This window comes from Branchiostoma floridae, chromosome 2 (assembly GCF_000003815.2).
Source record: "Branchiostoma floridae strain S238N-H82 chromosome 2, Bfl_VNyyK, whole genome shotgun sequence".
NCBI lineage: Eukaryota > Metazoa > Chordata > Leptocardii > Amphioxiformes > Branchiostomatidae > Branchiostoma > Branchiostoma floridae.
This window is the reverse complement of record NC_049980.1, coordinates 23184189-23207962: the sequence shown is the minus strand read 5'-3', so window position 1 is coordinate 23207962 and position 23774 is coordinate 23184189. Positions and strand designations below refer to the sequence as shown.

The 23774-nt window shown below is 42.2% G+C and overlaps 2 protein-coding genes across 8 annotated transcripts in view; one reads left to right on the top strand and one right to left on the bottom strand.

The window, feature by feature from the left end:
• The window catches only part of LOC118409524 (glutamate receptor ionotropic, kainate 2-like), a 65335-nt gene extending 47219 nt beyond the window's left edge, over positions 1-18116 (top strand). For 2 of the 4 annotated variants that reach the window (XM_035810604.1, XM_035810605.1), the window contains exons 4-11: positions 613-804; positions 2131-2360; positions 2594-2688; positions 4232-4453; positions 5016-5243; positions 7708-7963; positions 13603-13840; positions 15502-18116. In XM_035810604.1, coding sequence (XP_035666497.1) covers positions 613-804; positions 2131-2360; positions 2594-2688; positions 4232-4453; positions 5016-5243; positions 7708-7963; positions 13603-13840; positions 15502-15690 — 1650 coding nt within the window. In that variant the 3' untranslated portion in view covers positions 15691-18116. Of the gene's footprint in view, positions 1-612; positions 805-2130; positions 2361-2593; positions 2689-4231; positions 4454-5015; positions 5244-7707; positions 7964-13602; positions 13841-14311; positions 14671-15501 lie in introns of those variants that run through there. The other 2 variants (XM_035810606.1, XM_035810607.1) reach the window with 2 other exon arrangements.
• Positions 18117-18120: 4 nt separating this feature from the next.
• The window catches only part of LOC118409525, a 7038-nt gene continuing 1384 nt past the window's right edge, over positions 18121-23774 (bottom strand). For 2 of the 4 annotated variants that reach the window (XM_035810609.1, XM_035810610.1), the window contains 8 exons: positions 22532-22634; positions 21785-21870; positions 21451-21540; positions 21211-21269; positions 20619-20719; positions 20158-20231; positions 19541-19648; positions 18121-18987 (listed from right to left, as the gene is read on the bottom strand). In XM_035810609.1, the coding sequence (XP_035666502.1) occupies positions 18774-18987; positions 19541-19648; positions 20158-20231; positions 20619-20719; positions 21211-21269; positions 21451-21540; positions 21785-21870; positions 22532-22609 (810 nt within the window). In that variant the 5' untranslated portion in view covers positions 22610-22634 and the 3' untranslated portion in view covers positions 18121-18773. Of the gene's footprint in view, positions 18988-19540; positions 19649-20157; positions 20232-20618; positions 20720-21210; positions 21270-21450; positions 21541-21784; positions 21900-22531; positions 23769-23774 lie in introns of those variants that run through there. The other 2 variants (XM_035810611.1, XM_035810608.1) reach the window with 2 other exon arrangements.

Below are 23774 nucleotides of genomic sequence, written 5' to 3'. Positions count from 1 at the left end.
ACTATACAGCACACATGTCAAAGCTATAATTTTAAACTCCTGAAAGAAATATGGAAACTAACACATAATATGAAGTTCGGTGACTAAAGAACTGTCCGCATAAGGCATGTATTCAACACTTAATCAGGAGACTCGGTGACTGGGCCAAACAATATTACAACAACAGTGTCCAGTTAGAGTTAAATGTACAAGGTGGGCCATGGCCAAATTGAAATATAATTAAAAATAAAATTTTCTATCAGATGTGGTAACTATTCAGACTATCAGTGACAACAATTCCCAGTTATACATGTAAATGTGAGAAATAAACCATAAAGTTGCCTATTGCACCAGGAATTTCTAAACTAAGTAATAACGTTCTAATATCTTAAAATCTTTTGTAGATAAGTATCATTTTTATATCTATTTGCTTAGTAGCTGTTCATATAGGTCAAATACCAACTTATGAATCGATTGTTAGAACTTGGACCAACCCGAGAATTGGACTAACCCAGGAATTCGCATAAAACATTCAGTCAAAAGTGCGCTTCATCCGCACAGCATCTCACGAAGACATACCATTCATCTCATTACAACAAGGCTGGTAAGATTTATCTGTACTTCTGTCGGCAGGAACCCCCGTTCATCATCAAGAGGGGAGAAGATGGAAAGGAGGAGTTTGAAGGGTTCTGCATCGACCTGATTACAGAGCTAGCTAAGGAAGTAGACTTTGAGTTCCATTTATACACGGTGGCTGACGGGAAATACGGCAATCAAGATGCCGACGGCAACTGGAACGGACTGGTCAAGGATCTCATGGAGAACGTACGTTACTCTAGATCTGGTCATTTCCTTACAATAACTTTGAACATAAATGCCGGCTGACAAGACAGGTCTTGCGGTGTTTTCCTCATATCATTGTCTGGGCATACTTATTACCCACAATACACCGTGACATGAACGATGGCGGTTTCCTACAGGCTTCATGAAGCCTATCCATAATGGTCAGCTCAGTCTTAATGACTGCAGAAATGGGACTCTTTAGCCCAATGAAATTGACCAACGGCATAATTGGAGTGCCTGATTATGTTATGGATTATGTCTTGATCGATCCACTGGGGAAACGTTTATACGACATGTATATCCAGAGGAATTTGGAAAAAATCAAATGAGAAAAGAAATGCTGAAAAATGTTTCGGTTAACGAACAAACGACACATTAATAATAGAATTTAAAAGTACTTGATTTTAGTTAAGAAATCGAGGACCTTAGGCAACTAATACCCAGAGATTTGATCATAAATGCATTGCTCTAATTGCACCTTAATTTATTACATGTAACTGCTAGACGTAACTGATAAAGGTGAGAAGCAAGGAAGATGGGATGGAGTTTAGCCTGTTATGACTGTAGAATCTCAGTTCACTGAACAATTTCGGTCGTGGTCTATTAATATTAGGCAACTTTTCTAGAACTTGTGGATACCGTATGGAGGTCCAGAAAAATCAATCTTCACCCAAAGTGCTCAGCACTGCTTACCCGTCTAGGTCGTTCCAACATTGAATGTAATTTCCCAGTGGACGAAAATCTGAAACCGTCTTTGCACATAAGAGAATTCTAATGTACACCCGCAGGAAAGATGGAATCTTGATGGAATCCTAACTGAACTAGGAAAGAAAGTGAAATTTTGGGAGACTGTCAGTAGCAGCTGTTGAAGCTGTGGATTCGGAATGGTCTGAAGGTGAATGGGGCTGAATGTAATATTTGGCTTACGTGATGGGAATGCTAAAGAACACTAGCCCAATCTGCCCCATCTATGTTACTCACGTTTGCAATCTGCATAGAAATCAAACTTAAAGTATATCGCGATACCAGGCCGCGATGAAATGTCAAATCAATAAGAATGTCTGTCGTCTGTTGGGATTAGAACATAAGTTGAGAGCTTTACAATGATAGAAATGATTTGGAAGTAATATGCTAATCTAAGTTCAGGCAATTAACATGAGCCTAATGTTGCTTAAACTTATCAAAGTTGCAATGATGATATTTTGGTGTTGAATCTAAGCCCATAGGATATCGCACTACAAAGTATAGTAATTCTATATGATAATAGAATGAATATTGAAGTCTTGTTACACTGTCTCTTTCTTACAGAAAGCAGACTTAGCGCTCGCTCCTCTGACAATCAGCTCCGACAGGGAGAGGGCCATAGACTTCACCAAGCCGTTCATGGAGTATGGAACCGGTCTCCTGATCAAGAAGCCCCCATCAGAGGGACGATACCTCTTTGCCTTCCTCATGCCTTTCCAGATCGTGGTGTGGATCTGTATCCTGGTGGCGCTCGTTTGCGTGGGATTCATGCTATACGTAACTAGCAGGATAAGGTAGCATTCTGTGAAAATATTCATGTATCTTACTTTCAACGGCTCAAGCATATATAAATTTTCGAAGCATATGGAATACATGGTCTGCTTGATGTGAAGATTTCTGTTGAGTATTAATTACATCTTATTAGCTCGTTATGAAGACTGTATTCTCACACGGGAAGACGACGAATCAAATCTCTAGAGACACAAATGTGACTCTATACAATGCTAATTGTGGGTTCATCTTTCAGGTACATGCTGAGGGTGGGAGAACCATTTGACAATGATCGCGCATTTACATTGCGGAATAGCATCTGGTTCGCCTATTGGTCACTGGTCAAACGAGGTGAGGAACTTTCCACATATCATCTGCGTAGGTCTAAAATCTTAACCTTTTCTACCAAATGCCTTTCAACAAGTTTAGGTGCGGAAGTCCGGTAGCCAGCTGATAATAGTGAGAGCAAAGAGGGATGAGACTCATCTCTAGCGGACCGTGACTGCTGAGGATTACCAAGCCATCAGACAAGCTAACTCCTCTTCAACACGGCTCCCTCATCGCACTTAGCTCGCCTTAGAACTGACAGTACAAGCGCCGAACCCATTCCTGGTCATAATCTACAGGATGAACGTGTTTCAGGCTGTCGACTCCAGGGCGTCTATCTTCATCCCTTGCTCATTCCTTTTGCGCTCTGCTGTTTCCAAAGTACCAAGCTTCAGGGGTGTTTTCTTTGTACGGCCAGTTCATTAGTTCTAGAAATCAACCAGCATGATGGCACATCAACAGCTACAAAATAGACGTCAAAAGAAACGATGAATACAAAAACGTCCACAACATTTTGTTTTTGATGATTGAAAATTTTGCAGACGCAAATTTCGTACACACCTTTCACCACCTCTCCATCTCTAATCCTAGTACGTTACGTTGGTGTCGTCTTGTCAGTCGGTGTTCTTCAATGTGTTTCCATAGCCATAACATGACATCTGTATTTCGATCACAATCAGAGGCTGTGTTTACTTTCAGCCTACGAACTGGCTCTACTAAGGAATACCCCTTTTCTTTCTCAGTGCGGACACTTGCTTACAGTGCACTTAAATTGAATCGAATAAATGGTAAATGCAGCCTCAGATTGTATGAACTTCATATTATGTTCATTCCGTTCGATTCACCATTCACATAAATGGACTTTCCATGTCAACACGACAATGAGACAAGATGCAAGCAATTCACATTACGTCAAACATCACAGATTTCCAGGCAGAATTTACGAACATTGTCACAAGGGTCCATATGAAGTATTTTTTTTTCTTTAGTATCATCAGTTTGTTACATGTCCATTTCAACTCTTTCAACTCTTTTTCTGTTGTCAACAAGCAACATCATGGTGTCTACTATACTATACTTTATGTATTTGTGGGTACATTTGATTGTCACGTTGACCTATTATACTCAAGGATGTGCCATCATCCCTTCTGCTAGTCGAGGACGACTGACTGGCGTAGTATAAACCTGCACTTACCACATAGTCTCTTTTAATGATTGATATACTCGTGATTCACTTGAAAAATTCAAATACAGGACATGTTCTCCGATTAAGAGATAAAAAATAAACGGACAGTAAAAATTGCTCTCTAGATTATTTCAGTTGGTATGAAATATGTGAAAACAGCCGTGCAAAAGATTTTAAAACATCCAGAGTTAGAAACACACAATATCGAAACGTCAATGGTACATTAAATACACGTTGTGAAGTGCTAAGAAGCACTAGTTTGTCTTTCACCAATTGGTAGACTCACCAGACGAAACATGTTCATGTTCCATAGCATCCTAACATACTACTACGTACATCCAGTCAGGCGTCCTCTATTACAAGCTTCTGGTTGATTTGTAGAATCTGTCAATGGGGAATCAAAAGATGGCGGCCAGCCAAGGGTAGTGGAGATGGGCATGAAAGATGCCAATCAGCCGGTCCATCCTGCACCCCAAGGGCCGCCCCCCTCCCCTCCCTGCAGGCCCGGGTGTGGGAGTAGTAAGGAACCCCGTTGGGACAGCGACAAGGCCTTCACGCTGTCCAACAGTATCTGGTTCACGTTCAGTGCGCTGGTGCGAAAAGGTAAAGACAGACAAGCCTTGGTGTACTCTACAGTCTATGATATTCATAAATAAAGGCTTGCATCAAACCTGTCACATGCTCGAGGTAAATGTCATATCTAAAATGTATGACCATAACGTGTCGTACAAGGTTATCAGCTATTCACAAACTTTTGAACACAACAGTAACATCAGGTGTATTTAGATGTCTCATTTTCTAATTAACCTTTCCTAATTCCAGTACTATGAATCTTATGTGCCTTTTCATCTGTATCTTTTTGCTGATTTCTTTTATCGTTATTCATATTCATCTATTAAGGATAATGCTAAAAGCTTGAAAACATTTACGAGTAAGAACACAGTTCAAACAAACATGCAATATATGGGTAACGGAAAATAATCAAAAGGAAACAAGGCGAATTGGTTAACAATCAGTCACAAAAAAATACCTGTGCAATAAAAAAAGTGTTGACAGAATAAAAATTACATTATGTGTTTTAAAACTGACTGATTAATCTGTCGTGACCATGCTAAACTTGCCGTTACTGATTTATCTTGCCATTTCATTCTCCTTTCACCCAAAGGTGGCGAGCCTGCCCCGAGGTCGCTCCCCATCCGGATCTTGGCGGGTTTCTGGTGGCTGTTTGCCCTGATCGTGGTCTCCACGTACACCGCAAATCTCACGGCCTTCCTCACGGTCAAACGGCTCAGCTCCCCGATCGCCTCCTTGGAAGACCTGGCCAAACAAACTGAAATAGCCTACGGACTGGAAAAAGACGTGTTTCTGTATAATTTCTTTAAAGAACAGGACGGTAAGTCTCCTTCCATTCGGCAGATTCGTCTATCTATCATTAGTAGCGTGCATTACCCAGTGTTTAGAGACCCTACATCTAGAACTACATGTAAGAACTACAAGAAGCCGTGAGGTCATTCTGACTGTGTCGCTCATCCAACACGCAGTCTTTAGGACGGGGCGTCAAGCCGCGGTCCATTGTTCTTTGTGTTTTTTGACAAGAGCGAAGGGGATGTCCCCGATACAATATTAACCCACAGATACTGTACATGACGTATGTACTCTCTGTGACGACCAGTGATAGATCAGCTCTTCAGTGAGCTTAACTGGATCGATATCACTTTCTTTAGCACTTTTTTTAAACTTTCGATATCACTTTCACTTCAACTTTCTGATTGAGAAATTCTCTAACTCTGATTGTCCCGGGGAAAACAGTTATCCTTTCCTTTTTCATCAAAAATTCTTTTGATCAGAATTCAGTATCCCGTATTTTTTCAATTAAAGTACGCACCCGATTTGGGACAAGTTCCAAAAGCCCGACTGAAACCTAAAATGGAAAAACCTGAATAAAGTACGAACCCTTCTCCGCCAATCTTGAACATATTTTGAACTGGATAGATTAGGATTTATGGTGTTTTTCTCCCTTTCCCTTGTATCTGTTCTTGAAAATTATCCAGGGAAAAGAACATAAACTTATGTGGATAATTTTCAAGAACAGATACAAGGGGAAGGGAGAAAAACATCATAAATCCTAATCTATCCAGCTCAACATTTATGCGCCCCGCTATTGAGGTACGTGTAGTTATATTGTGCACGCAAACTTAAACTTTCTGTTCGCGTGATAGAATTAAGAAACAGGTGCTGTAACTGGATAGCTTACCATTTACATTACAGCGCGCTACCTTCTGGATATTAATTCGAGTATTCTGCCCTCGAATATTCTCGAACCGTCATTCTTGAGTTGGAAGACCACAAATCCCGGTATTACGGGCAGAAGTGTTGCTCTCAATCCCCCATCAGCTCCAAATCCTAAGAACTGGAGGCTTTTTCCACATAGCGACTCCTGCATTGTGATAAAGGCGGAGGGAAAGGTACACTGGCGTCGTCTATTTCTGGTAGATTCATCCCATCAACGGTAGGGTTAGCAAGGGCACCGGTTTCAAAATTGTTTTGACCCTCCGTAGCCCCGGTAGTAAATATTCTTGGCGCCTGAGTGAACCGCGCTGAGGTGCTGATCACAACTTTAAATGCTCGAACATCTATCTACTAATGCGTTTTATCATATTCAGCATCGGCTTACAATGTGTCTCAGCTATCTTCAAGTATATGCACATCAGCTTCTGTGTGTCTTTCCACAACAGACATGGTCTATGATGCTAGACGGACAAAGTGGAGTGCACTATGCATAACTTTTTATTCGTCGTCACTGAAAATTCCAAATATAAAATGGAAGTGACAAACGCCTTCCAAATCCTTATCCATTAGAGATTCGTTTTCGTGAGTTGTCAGTTCGCCAGACGCCCTGAATGACGTTTGACGAATCTGTATCTTTGACCTACAGAAGAATAAGACGGAGGGATGAAGGCAGGGCATTAAATGTTATCACCACCTCGTTTTGTTTGTAATCCTGTAAAGGTAGGCAGTGTTGAGTCTCAAAAATGCCAAATGCCACAGCTCCTAACGACAGTAACGCGTGTTGTCTATATGGCACATCTGGGATGTGTGGGCAGACTGTTACCGCAGGTGGATGGTGGGCGGTGGGGGCGTTATTGTCAAATCGCGATGATCATTTACTACACGTATAGTACGTTCCCTCACGTCAGGCCATACTAATTTGATTTTATGGATGACATTCTCTGGTTGACTCAACACTAAGGGCCGAACTTGGTAAACTAAATGATATACTCTTCTGTTCTTTTATTTGACAATCTACTTTGCATTCTACGACATAAGCATCAGTCCAATAGTTTTTTTGCAATTCGCGGCGTGCTCATTTGCAGGTATTATGTACGATTTACAGTGTGTTCACAAACTATCATACGTCATATCGACAACTGGGGGAAGGGGTATCCTTCCTAACCTACAACATGTTTCTGACCTTTAAAAATATAACTTTGTCCATAGCCGTGTCAATTTCATACCATCATTGCATCACCAATTAGATCGTCCTGTAGATATAACCATTTTACGATCAGCAGATCTACCATTAGTTTCCTTGTTAGTCTACTTCGTTTTTCAGGTCATCCTGCTCGTTTCAGGTGTTCGCGATTAAGTAGCATCGCCCCGCCATGTTTGACCGTATTCCCGCTACTTCGATAAATGGTTGATCTCTGAGGAGTAATTATAGGTGAATGACCTTTGCAGATGAAACATGTGATTACCTGCTGCGGAAATTCCAGGCGGATGCCTGGCGGCCAATGGGGTCCACATTGTTTTGATGCCATTCTATGATCCATCACTCTTTACTCCTTGTCTTACCACAGGCACCGGTAGTGTGTTCGAGCGCATGTGGCACAGTATGAGCGCCGACCCCAACAACTTCGCGACTAGCCTAACGGAGGGGATAGAGAAGGTTCGCGATGGGAACTATGTGTTCATGGACGACGAGCCGATCCTGGAGTACCTGGTGGCTAACGACGAGAACTGTGAGCTGATGTTAGTGGGGAAGCCCTTCCTGTACCGTGGGTACGGGATAGCCACACAGCGAGACGGACATTTGTTAGACAAGCTCTCTGTTCAGTAAGTACATCCTAGAACGTTTCATCGTGTGACATCATCAAAGTAGTCTCTCCACAGTAAACGTTACCTCTTTCCACTGACCGTTGCTTATCAGGATAGTTGTAGGCAAAATTTACTCCGACCCAAAGAACTCAGTTGAGAGCACACACGGTCATGCAGCTATTGCTATTTTTTATGTTTCTCTGAGGTTAAGAAAACTGATGCACCTTCTGTTTCTTCATCTGATGTAAGGAAAATGCAAAGATTTATTAGCAAAAAGTTATTTTGATGAGGCTGACATAAGAGTGTACAGTGAGCTATCTCTCATTCCCCCGAGAGGAGGAATCTAACATCTGTCACAGTATACTAGCTGATTTGATCTAGATGCAAAGTCAAAGCTAACAGTGTAGAAAACGTAGATTATGTATGAACTTTCTCCGACTTCTTACATCATCTTATGTGTAAATCCTAATGATCCGGATATCAATCACGCACGCGCATAGCATGTGTCCCGATCAGGTTTACTGCACTGTACTTACTTAATTACATAGATAGAGACGAATGTCCTCATTTATAACGGAGTGAATATCACGCATTTATTTTACTACATGCACGTATGTAATGGATATGTGCAGCACCGTCGCGATCACCCTCAATTCGCCCTTGCCGAAGGTGCTTATCAAGCAGGAATTCGTTCCCGAGCTTTAATCGAAGACTCTCAAGGAACTATTCAAAATGGTTCAGGGATCGCCATATCTACGCAGGGACAGGCAAAATTCCTCAAACTGTCGGTGAATGGAAACCAAATATCAGACTGGTTTCCTGAAACTTTTGTCAAGCGTGGATGAAATTTATGGAAGCTTTTTATACTGTGCGTTCTGGTTTTAATGCTAATGCTATATGTATGAGCCCCTCGACGTAATATGTTGGATTGATAATGACCGTGGCCCGTGCTTTGCCATAAATTTAAAACATTAGTACGCACTTCCAGCGTCTGTTGTTTAGAACTCCTTTACTGGTGTCTCACATGTATTGTTTGAACATAGTCACCTTGCTCTTGTAAGCTACAATGAAGCAGCTATGAAATGATGTTAAGCTGATGAGGACGATGACCTTGCTCTGCCTCGGGATCTCTTTAGCCAGCACACTGCCCGGAGAGAGACGTTATGAGGGGAGCCGCAATGATAAACTTTTAATCTTCGAACTACCGTAACTTCGCCCAGCCAAAACATAGTCAGAGGGCCAACCCGCGATCGAGCATTCCGTTCTACCTTTGGGGTCGCATAAAACGACACACATTACGTAGAAAGAGTTATTTTCCTTGGTACGGGTCATAGTTTGGTACCGTTGTAAAGATGCAAACACCTGAGTGTTCATAGTTTTTTTCCCAATCTACAGAATTTTTCCAGAACTGCCATGTAGATATTCTGTGCATTGCAAAATGACAGCGGGCACTATGGCTTTTGAAACATAAGCACTTTTATTAGATCGGTTTATCTATGCTTGTCTTTAAGTTCACACAGATCCAATTAGCTAATTCCACAGCGCGAGAGTCCATTTCTAATTCTTTGCCTTTTACATTGACACCAAAGTCCACCAGTTAATTTGAGAAGAAACGGGTTTACAACCCAACAATCATGCGACAACACATTGACCGACCGCGTTCCACGATAGAGCACACGATGCTATGCCAGCAATCAATAGAATCTACAATGAGCTTAATTAAAGCTATGTTGTTAGGGTGTGTTACATTGTGAAATGAAAAATTACATTATACACTACGCGTGTCATTGTTAGAAAGCCTACTGTGCCACAGGTAAGTAAGCCTGGTAGAGCATACACTTTTATCAAAAGTTTATTTCACAAGAATGTTTGCATAGTACAGATTATGTCAGATATATGAGTTTGTAATCTGCTAAATCAGTGTCATAGATCATAGTTGTATTTGCACGCAAATGTCATTTTCGAATGAAAGAGCTAACACTTTTATCACCTTGATCGTCTCATTCAGAATAAGTACATCCGTCTTTGTGTAATTCTAATTTATCAAGGTACCTAAGCCTAGTTGTTCATGCTCTGGAACGCTGAGACTTTGATGTAGTACATGTACGTTGAAAACTTGAGTGCAGCGCTACAAAGTCCTTTCCGACGTGCCCTTGCCCGTGTCATTCGGGACAGAAGTAACGTCAGTTGAGCACCGGTGTACTTTAGAACCGGGCATGATGAATCGTCCTCCCTCCTTGTCAAGATCAGCGTACCCTCTGGAGTATGTGCAGTGGATAAGCCTGGTAAAACGGCCATCAGTCAGTGTACCAACGCGATACACATCATTAGCCTGTTGATTGGGGAAATGTGAAGGACCTTAATGACAAAGTCATTGTGTTGTGATGATTTGTCTTGCCACTGTCTTAAGGTTGTCAAACTCCCCGCAGAAAGATATGCTTTTATTCCGGAACAAAGTAATCGGTTGTTTGTCGCGCTGTGGCGCCAGTCGGAGGTGCATATCTACACATCCATTCATCAGGTCAGGTTCTTCTCTGTGAACGAACGCGTTTCACACGATTAAAAAATGACCGGAATGTTTCAGTAATTTCCTACCGCTGCTTATCAATACCTCGTGGGGTACATTCTACCGTTGATTTATACATAGGTTACCACAAATGTGTAGGACGGCCAGAAAGGGTGGGCTGTTGAGTGCAATCAGCCCCATACGTGTCAGGCCTGCCTATTCATCATAGTGCCAAGTGGATGGACGCAGGAAGTTCATAGAAACACAGAAAAAAGTGAAAAGATACACGCCGCACCAACACAAGACATAGTTTTCACGTAATGCAATAAAATAACGTTAACAGATACAAAATTAAAAGGGGTGTATTGGTAATCTGCAAGTTTTAATGTCGTGTTATGTAATTCAATTTTTTCATCCTTTGCTACCATTGTTTGTGAACTATCACGGCATTCACAAGACATTCAAAAGGTCAAGTCCTAGTGATATGTGCAGCAATTCTCCAGACAAGTAGGAGTGAAGACATTGGCGACTACTTTGGACCATTGAAGAAATAAGACATTGATAGATTTTGCCGTTGTATTCAAGGAACATAATCTTCTACCAGGAACAAAGCACCCAGAAATGCCATTACTGTTGGTTGATGACTTACCACCTTTGTAGAGTTGCATGCCATATACAACGACCTCTTTTTTCTAGTATTCCTTTTCAACAGTCTTCTTCTCATCTTCTCCGTGACCGTATCTCGTACCAAAGTATTCTTCAGTGATACTGCTGCCCACGTAATGCTTGGCCCCTATCTCCAGAATTCGTACTGCACACTTAATGCCTGGCCGGCTTTTACCAACGGGTGCTCATTCTGCACTTAAAGCCTGGCCTCTGTCTATTGGATCCTTAAACTGTACACTTAATGCCCCACCTGCAGTTTCCGTTCCAGTAGCCATATATTTCCGGCTATATCTAGACGTGTGGATTTTGGTGATGTAAACATGGATGTGCCACGCTCTCGTCTGTCATTTGTCTTCATTACCTGTGCGTTCACCGGGAAGATCTGCCCGCAGCAAGGAACCGTCTATCTGCGTCTCTTATGCCACTCTCTCTCTGAAATATGTTGGGGTGATATCAGACATTCCGCGTCTGTGGTGTCTGTCGCTGTGACGTGGGATCAACAAGTGGAGGTCGGAGATTGTTACTAGGACAGCGGTAGCTTGTTCCACAAGGGACTGACAAGGGATAGATGATATTGAATCCAGTCGACTTCCATGTAGTGCCTATGCATTTAGTTTGGAATGCAGGCTTAACTTCAAATTTGACAGTTATTTCGCAACAGTAATACCTTGATTAAGAAGAACGCCTGTACAACTCACATTTGCAGTCAATATAACGTCATAACCCTACTTCTCCGAGAAAGCAAAATAAATCAGATAACTTCAGCGTCTTAGTCACAAGCCGCCATCAACCACACACCCTTGGAGATTTGAGATGCGGACACCCAGAACACTCATGAGTAATTGTTGGCTGGTACACATTTAGTGATCATCCAAAAGCTCGACCGTATATTTAGTCTTCATATCCCTTTATACCATGCTGGTGAGTCTGTTGTAGATAATTGTGCCAGTTGGGAATTATGTGTGAGGGTAGGAGAAGGGTGAGTGGGTGGGTGGGTGAGTGGACTAATGAGTAGACTACTTCGTGCGCGGGTGAATGATGGTTGAATAGGGGATTGAGTCGGCAACGACCAAAGCTTACTTCGTAGATTTACGTGATAGCCACAATTGCTGACATGACGAATTTCTTATGTAGTCCGAGATCCTTCTTTTCCAATAAGACACAGTAGCTGCAGAGAAGTGATGCATCAAATTTCGGCAATATAGACGCATAATGGCTACCGGAGAGGTGTGACTGTCACCGCGGAGTTTCCGGCGGGAAGCGAGGCGTGTAACTAGAAAGCGGTCGATAAAAGGACTGGCATGAGATCGACCCAAGTCATGAGCGAAGAAAGTATTCAATTACAACACGTGACTTGATCTAATCTGATGAGATCGCGTTCAAACTTGATTTCTCCGTGAAACGAACATGCTGTGTAACCAGTCGTGACCAGAATCGCTCCTTAGAATAAGAAGAGCGGATGTTACCGCATGCTGCGGTTAATACTCTATGATACACGGCCCTGGCGGATGTTGGGCTGCACCCTCACGATAAGAGTGGGCGTGGCATGCTTAAGGAAATACAGGTAAAGTGATTGTAAATAAGTCATCGAGAACTCAACTACTTGATGAACCCCCAATATATAGTTGGACACTGTCATAGCTCAAGCACATTGAGGATCACATCACTAAAGGTACACTGTACGTGCCGTTCATGTTTTTTTCCATGACTTGTGGTGGATATTGGGGTATGAGTGCGAAGGGTTGTAGATCTAGGCTACTAAATTTTTAGTTACTTCCTTGAAAACGGAGGTATTGTTTTCGGTCTGTTCCCGCGGACCCGCGTCCAAGTTTGTTCCAGGTTGTAACCGGAGACAGATAGGATACCAGAGTTGAACTGGCCTTCGTCAAAGCAGGCTTGCTCCCGGAAAGTGAATATAGGTACATTGTCAAAACGACATGTGCCAGTCAATTCGGCCCATTACATCGCGCTGCCATGGTCAACTCTGTCCATCCCCCTGGTCAAGTCGGCTTAACACGCTGGTCAACTCGACCCAGGGTGACAGCAATATAGACAAACACTCACTCGAAGTCTACAGTTCAAAGCTGTCTTACAAAAAGACGCGGTCTCTATAAAATCATGTTGATTGCCTACGCGCCGGCGGCTTGGGGGCTTCAAATACCTAAAAGACATTTAGTTTTAGTTGTCTAAGAAGGACACGCTGTCTCTCTTAATATTCATTGTTCCAACGGTAAACTATATATAGCCTCCTTGATGAAACGGACATGGTTGTGATATATTTTGTCAGGAAACTTACAAAACCTCTACATAGTTCACGGCGGAATGAGTAGCTTTGGTCTAAGTTAGAGGCCACATGAGGTCACACATCCCCTGATCCGCATGACGAGTACACCGACATTCGTCTTCGACTACAGCGGACTTCCAAGGCAATGGGATCTTCGATTTCTTTGTTCAGTGACGTAACTGATGTTACTACTTCTTACAGGATTCTAAAAATGCAGGAGTCCGGGAGGATCGGGATGCTGAGGGACAGGTGGTGGCCTAAGGAGGGCTGCGTCAGCGACCATTCCCCTGCAGCTAAAGACGCCGTGGCGCTGGGGATAGACAACGTCCTGGGGGTGTTCTACGTCCTCCTGGGCGGGGCGGGACTATCCTTCATCACCGCGGCGGCTGAAATCATCTATCACCGCTGCTGCAGACCCAAACTTCCCAAGGAAAAACAGGTGAGACAAGAGACGGGGGCGTCGGCGCCTGACTCGGAAGACCTTGTCTTCTGACAGGGTTCAACACATTCCATCTGTCATTACTGGTGAGGTGACACATCAATGTTCTGCACTGGGAGTTTGTTTATTCCTGTCTTTGTTCTCCATGTTACATTAACACGCGTCATACTTTCTATGAGACGTTTGGTATATGTTTGAATTAGACTAAAAGTTCAAGAATCACTATGTTTGGATGAGGCACTACAGGTTTAGTCATCATGATGGTTTACAATAAGGTCAACGGTGAGTATATGCATTTTTTCGTTTACTTCGTTATTTACCACACAAACACATTGCACTATTGGCCTAAACCTATCACTTTTGACCGTTTCAACAAGTTGGATGTCATAAAATTAACCTGATTTGTATGATACTCTTACTACGACTGAGACCTGTATCTGTCATGTTACTTGTCTCCTTGTATTTCCCCAGCTCAGACAAAATCGCTTCGTCTTGCGGGAACTATTTCAGTGTTGGCGGGGCCGTTTTTGTGAGACACAGGTGGGCATGCGATGCAAGATGGATATGGTTGTCGTTGTCGAGATAGCCGCATGATGGCCCTCTTACCCATCGTTTCCTTAAAGAGCGCCATCGTGCGATATTTCCGACAAAAACATTATACCCGAAACAGCCTTTGACCATTGGATGTGTCTGCAGACTAAAGATGAACGAAAAGGACAGAAACTGGGTGTGTTTTGCGTGAGATCAACATGACGTGTAAAGTCCCACTCCATCTGCACATAAAAGGCCAACCAAAACTTTGTCAGAGATAGATGAACTATCTATAGCGAGGCATACCTGCGTTATAATAAAACCTCAGTAGTTACGAAGAGACTCATCCTTTTATTTTCTCCGTGTCAAAGATGTAGACATTCCAAAGGTGTAACTGCTTATTGACGCTGACTGATGGTTACGCAGTACTAGGAGAGGAATGGATGTATTTGAAACATTGGATCCGGATTGCATTCAGTAGCAAATCTTGTAGATTTACGATATCTTTATTGCTCCTGTGAACTAAAAGAAACGCTCGAATAAAACCTCACCAAAGATAGTTCATCTTCCTCTGGCTCCGCCCACTTTCAGTTTCCCGCATGGCTGGCGCTTCTCTCCTCCGTGTGCGTCTGTTTCGTCGCAATCGCTTTGACCACACGACTCGCTACCTCTTTCTCTACCTCCCTCATCTCTCTTTCTCTCTCTCTCTCTCTCTACCTCCCTCATCTCTCTTTCTCTCTCTCTCTCTCTCTACCTCTCACATCTCTCTTTCTCTCTCCCTTTCAAAATAACTACAAAATATGGCGGCTTTCAATTAATCTAAAATGCCGGTTTCGATTAAAGTTACTCAGAAGAAACGTTTTTCATTGATGAATAATTTTTGTTGATGATGATGAACATATTTCAAGTCGCCATTTTTTGTAGGAGTATTTTGTAGAGATGTGGTAGCATCCTTCCATTTCAGGTACGCTAGTTATATCATGTTTCTGTTTCAGACAAAGACAAAGACAAAGTCCCTCCCAGCGACTTGTGTGACCCTCCCCCTCCCTCTGTGTTTCTTGTGACTGGTGCATTCGTTCCCCCGTGTGTTTACAGTGACCGGTGCATTAACCCCACCACTCTATCCCCAGGAGGAGGAACCTGCCAACAGGATGCCTCAGACTGTGTCGGAGGATACTGAGGAGATACGAGTCACACACGAGATGCTGAAATTCCTCAGATGTATAGAAAACGGGTCCTTAAAAATCGTGGCGCGGAACAATCAGGACGGCTTTGCGCTGCAGCAGCCGAACTGTGTCCTGTCGGACACCAAACTGTGAGGGCCACCATCATCACAACAAAGTGCCAATCAACTCTCCGTGGACCGACACCCAACGTTACTCACCGTTGCGTTGAACTCTGCACCGATAACAACACTTCTTCAGGGCATATGATAGGATGTTAGACGGACCAATGATTTCTCTGTAGATATATGACGTACGTTCATGTTTCATCATTGTACTATTATAAGTACCGCTGCAGTTGCTCCAACTATTGGCGCATGTGGAACGCAGCTCTTTTAGAAGCTTGTACCCTAGAAAGGAGGCTACGCTCAAAGCGCTCCCTGTCGAGTTCATGTGGAATTGCGCTAACTTTGCAGTGCATTTTGCCTGATTTCAATTAGATAAGGTCTATGTAGCTGGGGTTGTAGGTAACCCAGAAAAACTAGGAGATGCCTCGTAGTAGCACGAGAGAGTGGGCTTTCACCTGAAAACAGTTGGTAAATTGTGTTTCTTTTTTTAATTAGGGAGGGACTACAAAAGTTTGTGGGTAGTGGTCAGCATGTTTTGAATTGTACATCTATACCAAATCCCTTCCCGTACTGTCCTTCAGCTGTTTCAGTACACGATACCTAAAGTAAAAACGAGGTTTCTGAAATTCTGGTGTAAAGTAGATCTACATGTATATGTATATGTATTAAGTTTCTGGCGATCTCGTCAACCCTCGTGCTTCTGCGTGCCAACGACTTTCGTGATGATTTTGTCGCCCTTTGATGTGAAGTTCGATGGAAGTGATGATACTATTACGCTTGCATGAAATGCGAAAGAAACGACCCCTAGGGACTGACTCACGTATGGATCCTAACCGACCTCGTGTAATAAAGACTTTACAGGGAGTTAGAATAAAAGTGGGGAACTTTTCATAAATTCTACGCAGGTGAACCAAGTCATCCACTGGACTGTATCTAAATTTTAGAACGATGACTCGAGTATGTGACAATGATGATGGCAGAGATACTGACGAAGTTTAGCCGTTTTATTTGTAATCTAAAAGGACGATATCGAGGACATGTGAGCACCATCTCGTAATGTATTACACAAATCAACCTAGAAGCTGCGATGTCGGTAAGAAATGGCCACAACATCATCTAATTCAACATCCTTGGTCCCCCATATTCACAAAATATGCATACTCTACCAGTGAATACGTAATTTGATATCAAACGTCTCCCGGTACGTTACGGAGGGTAGTGGTGTATGGAACCTGCATGGAAAGATCAAGATTTAGAAAGAAATTATAACTGTTTCGTGCACCAGTTAGACATATACTAATGATATAGACACAGTATATCCGACCAGTTTCTCTGTTGCTTTAGATTTTTATATCATATCGATATCAATATTGTAGGTGTGACTTATCATTGCACAAATTCTAGAGAAACTTGTGCTAGTTTGTTTGCGGAGTACGAGTTGTTGCATGTGACATGTGATCAAACATCTGACCATACATGGCATAGACTCTAAATGTTGACGTCATATATCTCAATGTTTCTTTTATGTGATTGATTTTGAAAAAAAATGTGGTTGACACATTCATTTGCATCAAATGAGGGGGTGCGCTGGCATCTAATACAGCACGGGGTAGGGGTGGGGGTGATTAAGGGGTAGGGGGTAAAGACAATTCCTGTGATTGTTCCTACGATTGTTGGGAAAGAAGAGAGACTTTCTAAGCAAATGTGTTTAGACTGACTTATATGTCGAAGCTTCACACAAGCATATTGCTCACCTTGAAGATATAGAGGAGAAATACTGTGCTTCAATATCTCCACCCAAGCTGGTACCTCTTTGTTTGCATGTAGCAGAAGAAGGTGTTAATGGTGTTTGAATTAACTGTTAGATGACTGATATACAAGTGTACATACAGAACAACAGTAGGTCGTAGGTTTTACACGTTTCTCAACACGTTATTAGGAACTTGTGACTGGAACCTTCTGGAAAGCCTCCGCCGCCGCTAATTTCCGCCACGTAAACAGCCGGTGCCATTTGTAACGGTCGATGTCATGAACCCGAACGGCACACTTTTGATATAGTATAGAGGGTTATAGGTTGGGGATTAACATTTCTTCCCAGGTTCGTGTTCTAGCTGTTAGACGTTATCTTTTCATTTTTTTTACCATTTCACGATACTGCCGTACATTTCTAATTTTTACTTTACACCACTGTTTGTCTTTTCTCACACCCCCACCACAAAAACATTACTGATACGCCCGGATGTGCCATTGGCCGGTCAGCGAAATGCCATCGACCGTTTCAAATGGCAACGGCCGTTTCCGCGACAGAAACGCGCGCCGCCCGCCGCTGTAAGCTTCAGCACACCTCTTTGTTGCGAAGCTACATGCGAGTTTACTGACACACGACATTATGAGTTCGAGCTCGCTATAATTCTATAAAGCTTAGGCGAAAACTTGAATAAAAGATAAACAAAAAATATTGTGTCTTATGTTTGATGATTTATACTGTTGGTAATCAACAGTGCATGATTGATGCATTAAGTAAATGAATGAATATATGAATGGCAAGGCGCACCTGGGTATAAACGTTAAGAGGATTCCGTCATAGCCATCAGGTAAAACTGTGTACAATGCTATAATTACTGGTATAAATACAAAATTATACATGACAAGTAACCTACTGTACGTGTAGTTGCCTAGGTGTGCCTAACTCACTGTTACAACGTCTATACATTTTGGACAAACAGTCTTGTATTATCTATTTGCCATACGGTTATTCCACCAATGTTCAATTTGTGACGTAGCTTACATGTGAATGTCGGGCTGTAAATTCCACCCTGTAACCAAGCTTACCTACCGAAATGCGGGTTTCTGCAGCTGCACTATCATAAACGGGAGATCTCCAAACCGACCTGTTTTTAACATTACTCCACTAATTAGGTAAGACCTTGTAAGCATTTCATTTGTCAGTTTGACATCCGGGTTAGACATTTAGACATAAAATCTCCCTCCTAACCCGTACATGCAGGTTACTTTCCTTTCCTTATTTAGATTCCAACCATATAGTGTCCCATCATTTCCTTGTAAATGTACATATTTTTTCAACAGTGCTATTGGACTGCAGATATCACTTTAAGCGGTTTTGTTATGTAACCCATTCTTCTCCACGGAGATGGATCCAGGCGTGTTGATGGATTTGCAGTCCTGAATGTACCGTTTGCACGCCAGGGGGAACCAGACCAGGTTCAGCAGCTGGAAGACAGGAAAGCAGCCGAACAGTGCCAGCAGTACGGGCAAGTCCAGATCGTAGAACTCCGGGGTCTGCAGTAGTGGTATCAGGTGATACCTGGAACACACACAGGGTCTAGTGCCGTCTTGCGTGTCGATTTTTTGGATAGGTGACCTTCTACATTGCAGAAGTAATCATGCACGTCTATTTAAGTTGCATACCTGTTTTGCACACTCATTAGGACTTCATTTTGGGACAGAACAAAATGAGTGATTGGATTGAATGGTTTAGCTATTCATGATCAAATCTACGTGACTTGTAATTTTGATAAATGTTCAAGAAACCTGTTCTTTGCGAGATAGATTATCTAACGTGGCTGATTTCACGCCTAGAGATAAGTGCATTTTATCACATTGTCTATCTGGAATCGATTCCATTGACGGAGGGAGCAATTATCAAAACATTTGGAATATCATCATACAGATTGTTGTTTCATCGTTAAGATTTGCTCTAATAATATTCAGAAGAAGGCTAAAGAACGCCATGGCTGACTATAGTTTGTGTCCATTTTTCTTGGTTACACCCAATCTCAAAGTTCCGTCTTGAAAAACATATCTGAGCTGATGATGGTACAAAGCAGCCTACAGAAAGAAATTTTTTCAACACATACCAGAAGATGCAGAACCCAAGTAAGATCCTCACACAGAAGAACGTCGATAAAAAGAAGACTCCAATGATTAAGCTCTGCCTTAGATAGCTGAGCTCCCTCGCCATGATGCTGTAGGGAAAGGAAGGGACAAATGTACAGAGCTACGTCGATATGAAGGTTTAACTTCCAGGTACATGTAACAAGTTGAAGATATGCCAAATAACAACTGGATATGATTTTGGAAACGATCAGACGCTTAAGACAACATCTGTATTCGTCTTCTTACACTGAAGAGACCTTGCTGGAGAGCAGGTTTTAAATCCTAACTATGAATTGATATATCTTCAGTGTCATTGACGAGAGAGAACGTTTGTTATCTGAAACGTCTGACCGTTCCAAAATCATATCCAGTTGCTTGCAATTGAGTACAAAATGTAATTGCTAATTGGCGCATGTACGGAGATTCTTGGTAGATGACATTGGCGTTGCCTGGATCCAAATAAGGTATGTGTATTATCTGTCTATTCACAGGTATGCTTATTATATATTCAGCTTATGTTCATTTGCATATTTGTGACAGGGCAAATGCGGTCGCGACCATAGATAACGCTATAAAGGCCACAGTGTACGTTACCTACTATGAGCAGTAGAAAACAGTCGACACTTCCATCATCAGTCCAATGTTGACGTAGTACGGCAGGCAACCGGAGAACTGAAATGTTGTGCAACGATTTTTACATGTTCATACGAAGTTGTGGCGCAATAAACAGCATCCATATCAAGAACAACACAAAAGGGAATTTCAGGTCATCATGCTTTTCTCATAAATTCGTTTAACGTTAAACTTAACTCAATTTTATGTACGCGATAACCGGGAGTATTAAGCCCCTATCTCACTGACTCTAGAGGTACTGTTGAGATCATATAATGTTATCAGAGATGGCACATAGTGTACTGTCGGAAATATGGAAACTAGTTTAGTTCATCTTCAAGTATGAAGACTATGTTTAGTTAATCTTCACATAAACTCACATAAAATGTTTCGAACATCAAAGAGCGAAGAGAAGAAACAGAGAAAGATAGAAACTATCATACTCACGGTGCCAGCGAAGCTTGCTCCCAATGTGATGATATGGTGTAATATTAGTTGAAAATAGTTTGTCATAGTGTTGGTTTTGAGCAACGTGTGAGCCAGGGTATCTAGAGATGGAATAGTGGGATGAATAGTTTAGAGGCTTTGGGTGATTAACTTCAACCATGCGTCTACATCAAGTGATTAATTTCTAGTTTTTTTATCATTAAATGAACGTCTGGGACCCCATTCAACTTGTGTGGCGACCTCGCTGCGTTCGCACTGCAACATAAAATTTGACAGACATATATATATATACAAATATCAATTTTTTTATACTTAGTGCGTTTTGTTGCATTTTCAGTCATGCTTTTACATTTTGCATGATATTCCTATTATGAAGTCAATGCAGATTACATAAGTCCACTCTAGGTCGCGGCGAGTTCGCCTTCTATGGTACCGAGACACACATTTGATCCCAACAAAACGGTTTCTATAATTTGTTTATTGTTTCTCTCATCTCTCATGCAGCAAAAAACTGACAAACGAAACAGGAATGGGTGCTGTCATAACGGGGTAGTAATATGGAACTGGGCAAAGAGAGAACCTTAGAGCTGACCTGCTACTGTGTGGCCCAGCATAAAGGCACAGTTGAAGCTAACAGTCGGAATGTCATGTCTACAGGGAAATAGAATTAACTATAAGAAATGGAGAATGACAAGCTGTCAAATATATAACCATTTGCAGGTCTTAGAATGTTCTTCAACTTAGATGTTGGCAGGAAAAAAACAGAAGAGAGGACAAGATTTCACTGATTTGCAACTAGCCAGCGACGATTGTTAGTGTAGTGTAAACCCACCTTAGATGTTTGGGATCCAGTTGTTCTTCTGACAGATACACTATCACTGCTGTGGTACCCACCAAGGCTGACGACATGATGCTCATGGTCCTGGTAATTGCAGGACGTAGATGTTTTTTTTAAATTCTTTACGTTTTATCTTGTCCTGAGTACATCTACTCTAGAGGTTTGGGTCTCGAGAGACCAAGCGAGCGTACTGGTGACAACTTTTGAATTTATGTATACAAACATTTCTCTTTTGATGCCTAGATAGATGGGCATCGTCCTAGTATTATGATTGACCACCGATGATAAGAAGTGAAAGCATGTTAAATACTAAGTAGTGTGTACTTACAGCTTTCTCATCCACTGCTGCTTGGAGAGAGACAACGGGAAGAACCTTTCACGGAAAAATAATTGCAGAAGCCACGGGCCAACCAGCTTGCGAAGGGAAGAAACAGAAAACATAACTTCTAGAATTAACCACCAGGGGTTATGGGTACGTTTAGAAGTAAGTACATAACTCAAATTTTGGGACAAAGTTGTATATGATGAAGTCTTTTATCCATACCATCAAATTTCAAACCATTAGAGATAACCTTCTTGTCAAGGTCCTTTTGAAAATCAGTAGGAAAGTGGCGAGAAAATCACCGAGCTTATCGATAAGAGTAGGTCCACCACCATTCATGATCCAGCAGCGCTGGAGGATCAAATAAATCTGGCAGGATTATTGTACTTTTCAGTACAAACCTAGTGTGGTATGATTACATCATGTTAGAGTTACTTATTCTCAAAGCAGAGGTTGATAGTAGTCGGTAAAATAACTTCGAGAATAAGGTTTACCGGGTATGCAATAGGAACAACTGCGTTCTACTGCCTCAGATACGAGATGTTGGTCAAGGTTATCGTACTCGTAGGCTAGAGCTTTACGTGCAGGTGAAAGTATAAGTGTGCACTAAGTGCACTTGAATGTTCACTTCTCGCAAACTTGATGTAGGAATAATTAAGGTTTTGATAAACGCAGGGTAGTTATAACTCAAAGTTGACGAATAGATAAACAAACCACGTATTAGTTCCATATCCAGCAGCGATGAATACTCACCTGCACCATGAGTGCATTACAAACCACGGCCAGTCCTGCTGTGGCCAGCAGATGGTCCGGTCTGCCGGCGCTAAGCATGTCAGGAGTCCTCTTGAACTTGAACCTAGCATGCAAACAGTGAAGATTCTGCATGTTGCCTTCAATGTCGCCTATGGAGTCTTTGTTCCCAAGATATTCAATCACCATTATGTCAGTTAGTTCGGTCTTTACAAAAGCGAGAACGATAACAAAACTACATTTAACAATGATAAAGTGCAAAGGCTGTTTTGTTGGCAAAAAACTACACATCTTAAAGTCAAGTGTAACGTTACGGCATCAGCTGTAGGATATGACTGTAACACACACCCTACAAATTTATACTTTTTATACTTTGGCCATCATTTGGTACATGTTTGATTTTATTTTGAAAAGACAAGGAGTGACAATAGAAGCTGTAACCTGTACGATTATTTAGGTAGTATGAATTTCCAGGGATAAAATTATCAAACTGAAGTACCTTGCCAACGCTTCCACTGCATTTTGTGAGTTGTTTAGAGACTTTAGTAGAGACATTAGAGACATTAGTAACTTTAAAAAAAAGAAATGATACTAAGTTAATGTACGTTTAGAGGCATTTAATGCAAAATAAACTTTTCCTTCCCAAAGCCCATTGTCCTCTTATTGCCTGGCTTAATCTACCCGGTTCTCCATGATACTTACACGTGACCCATGTCTGCTTAGCCTGGTCACCATTCTCCGCTAGTATAGTAGGCTTATGGGTGATGGGCCCTGTCTGCTAAGCATAGGACTGTTTCTGGTAGTCGCCCTTTCAAGTAATCGCCGCTAAGGGATGTACTGAAACTAACCCTGTGACCCCCCCCCCCCCCGTGACCTAATAAACCGGGCGGGTGGACACCTTAGAGGTATTAAACGGCGAACTCGTGATAGTATGGTTACCAGTCTAATTTGTGCTGCACATGACTCACGTGCCCAGAGCATGTCGTTAGAATGCCAGTATATGATCACATGTCAGTGGTGTCTAACGGCGTGAACATGACGTGCCTAGAGCCTGTCCGGAGCATGCCACAAGTACATACCTGTCAGCAGTGTCTAGCGGAGCGTACGTACCTTGATTGACCTTGATTCGTGTCCGGACGCCCATACTCACTACTTGGCCTGCAACTCCCGTCTGGTCTGGATCTCAAGCTGGGCGCTGGCGGCGTCATGTGGTTCGCCAAGTCAAACTCAAGTGTGTGTTTTGGAT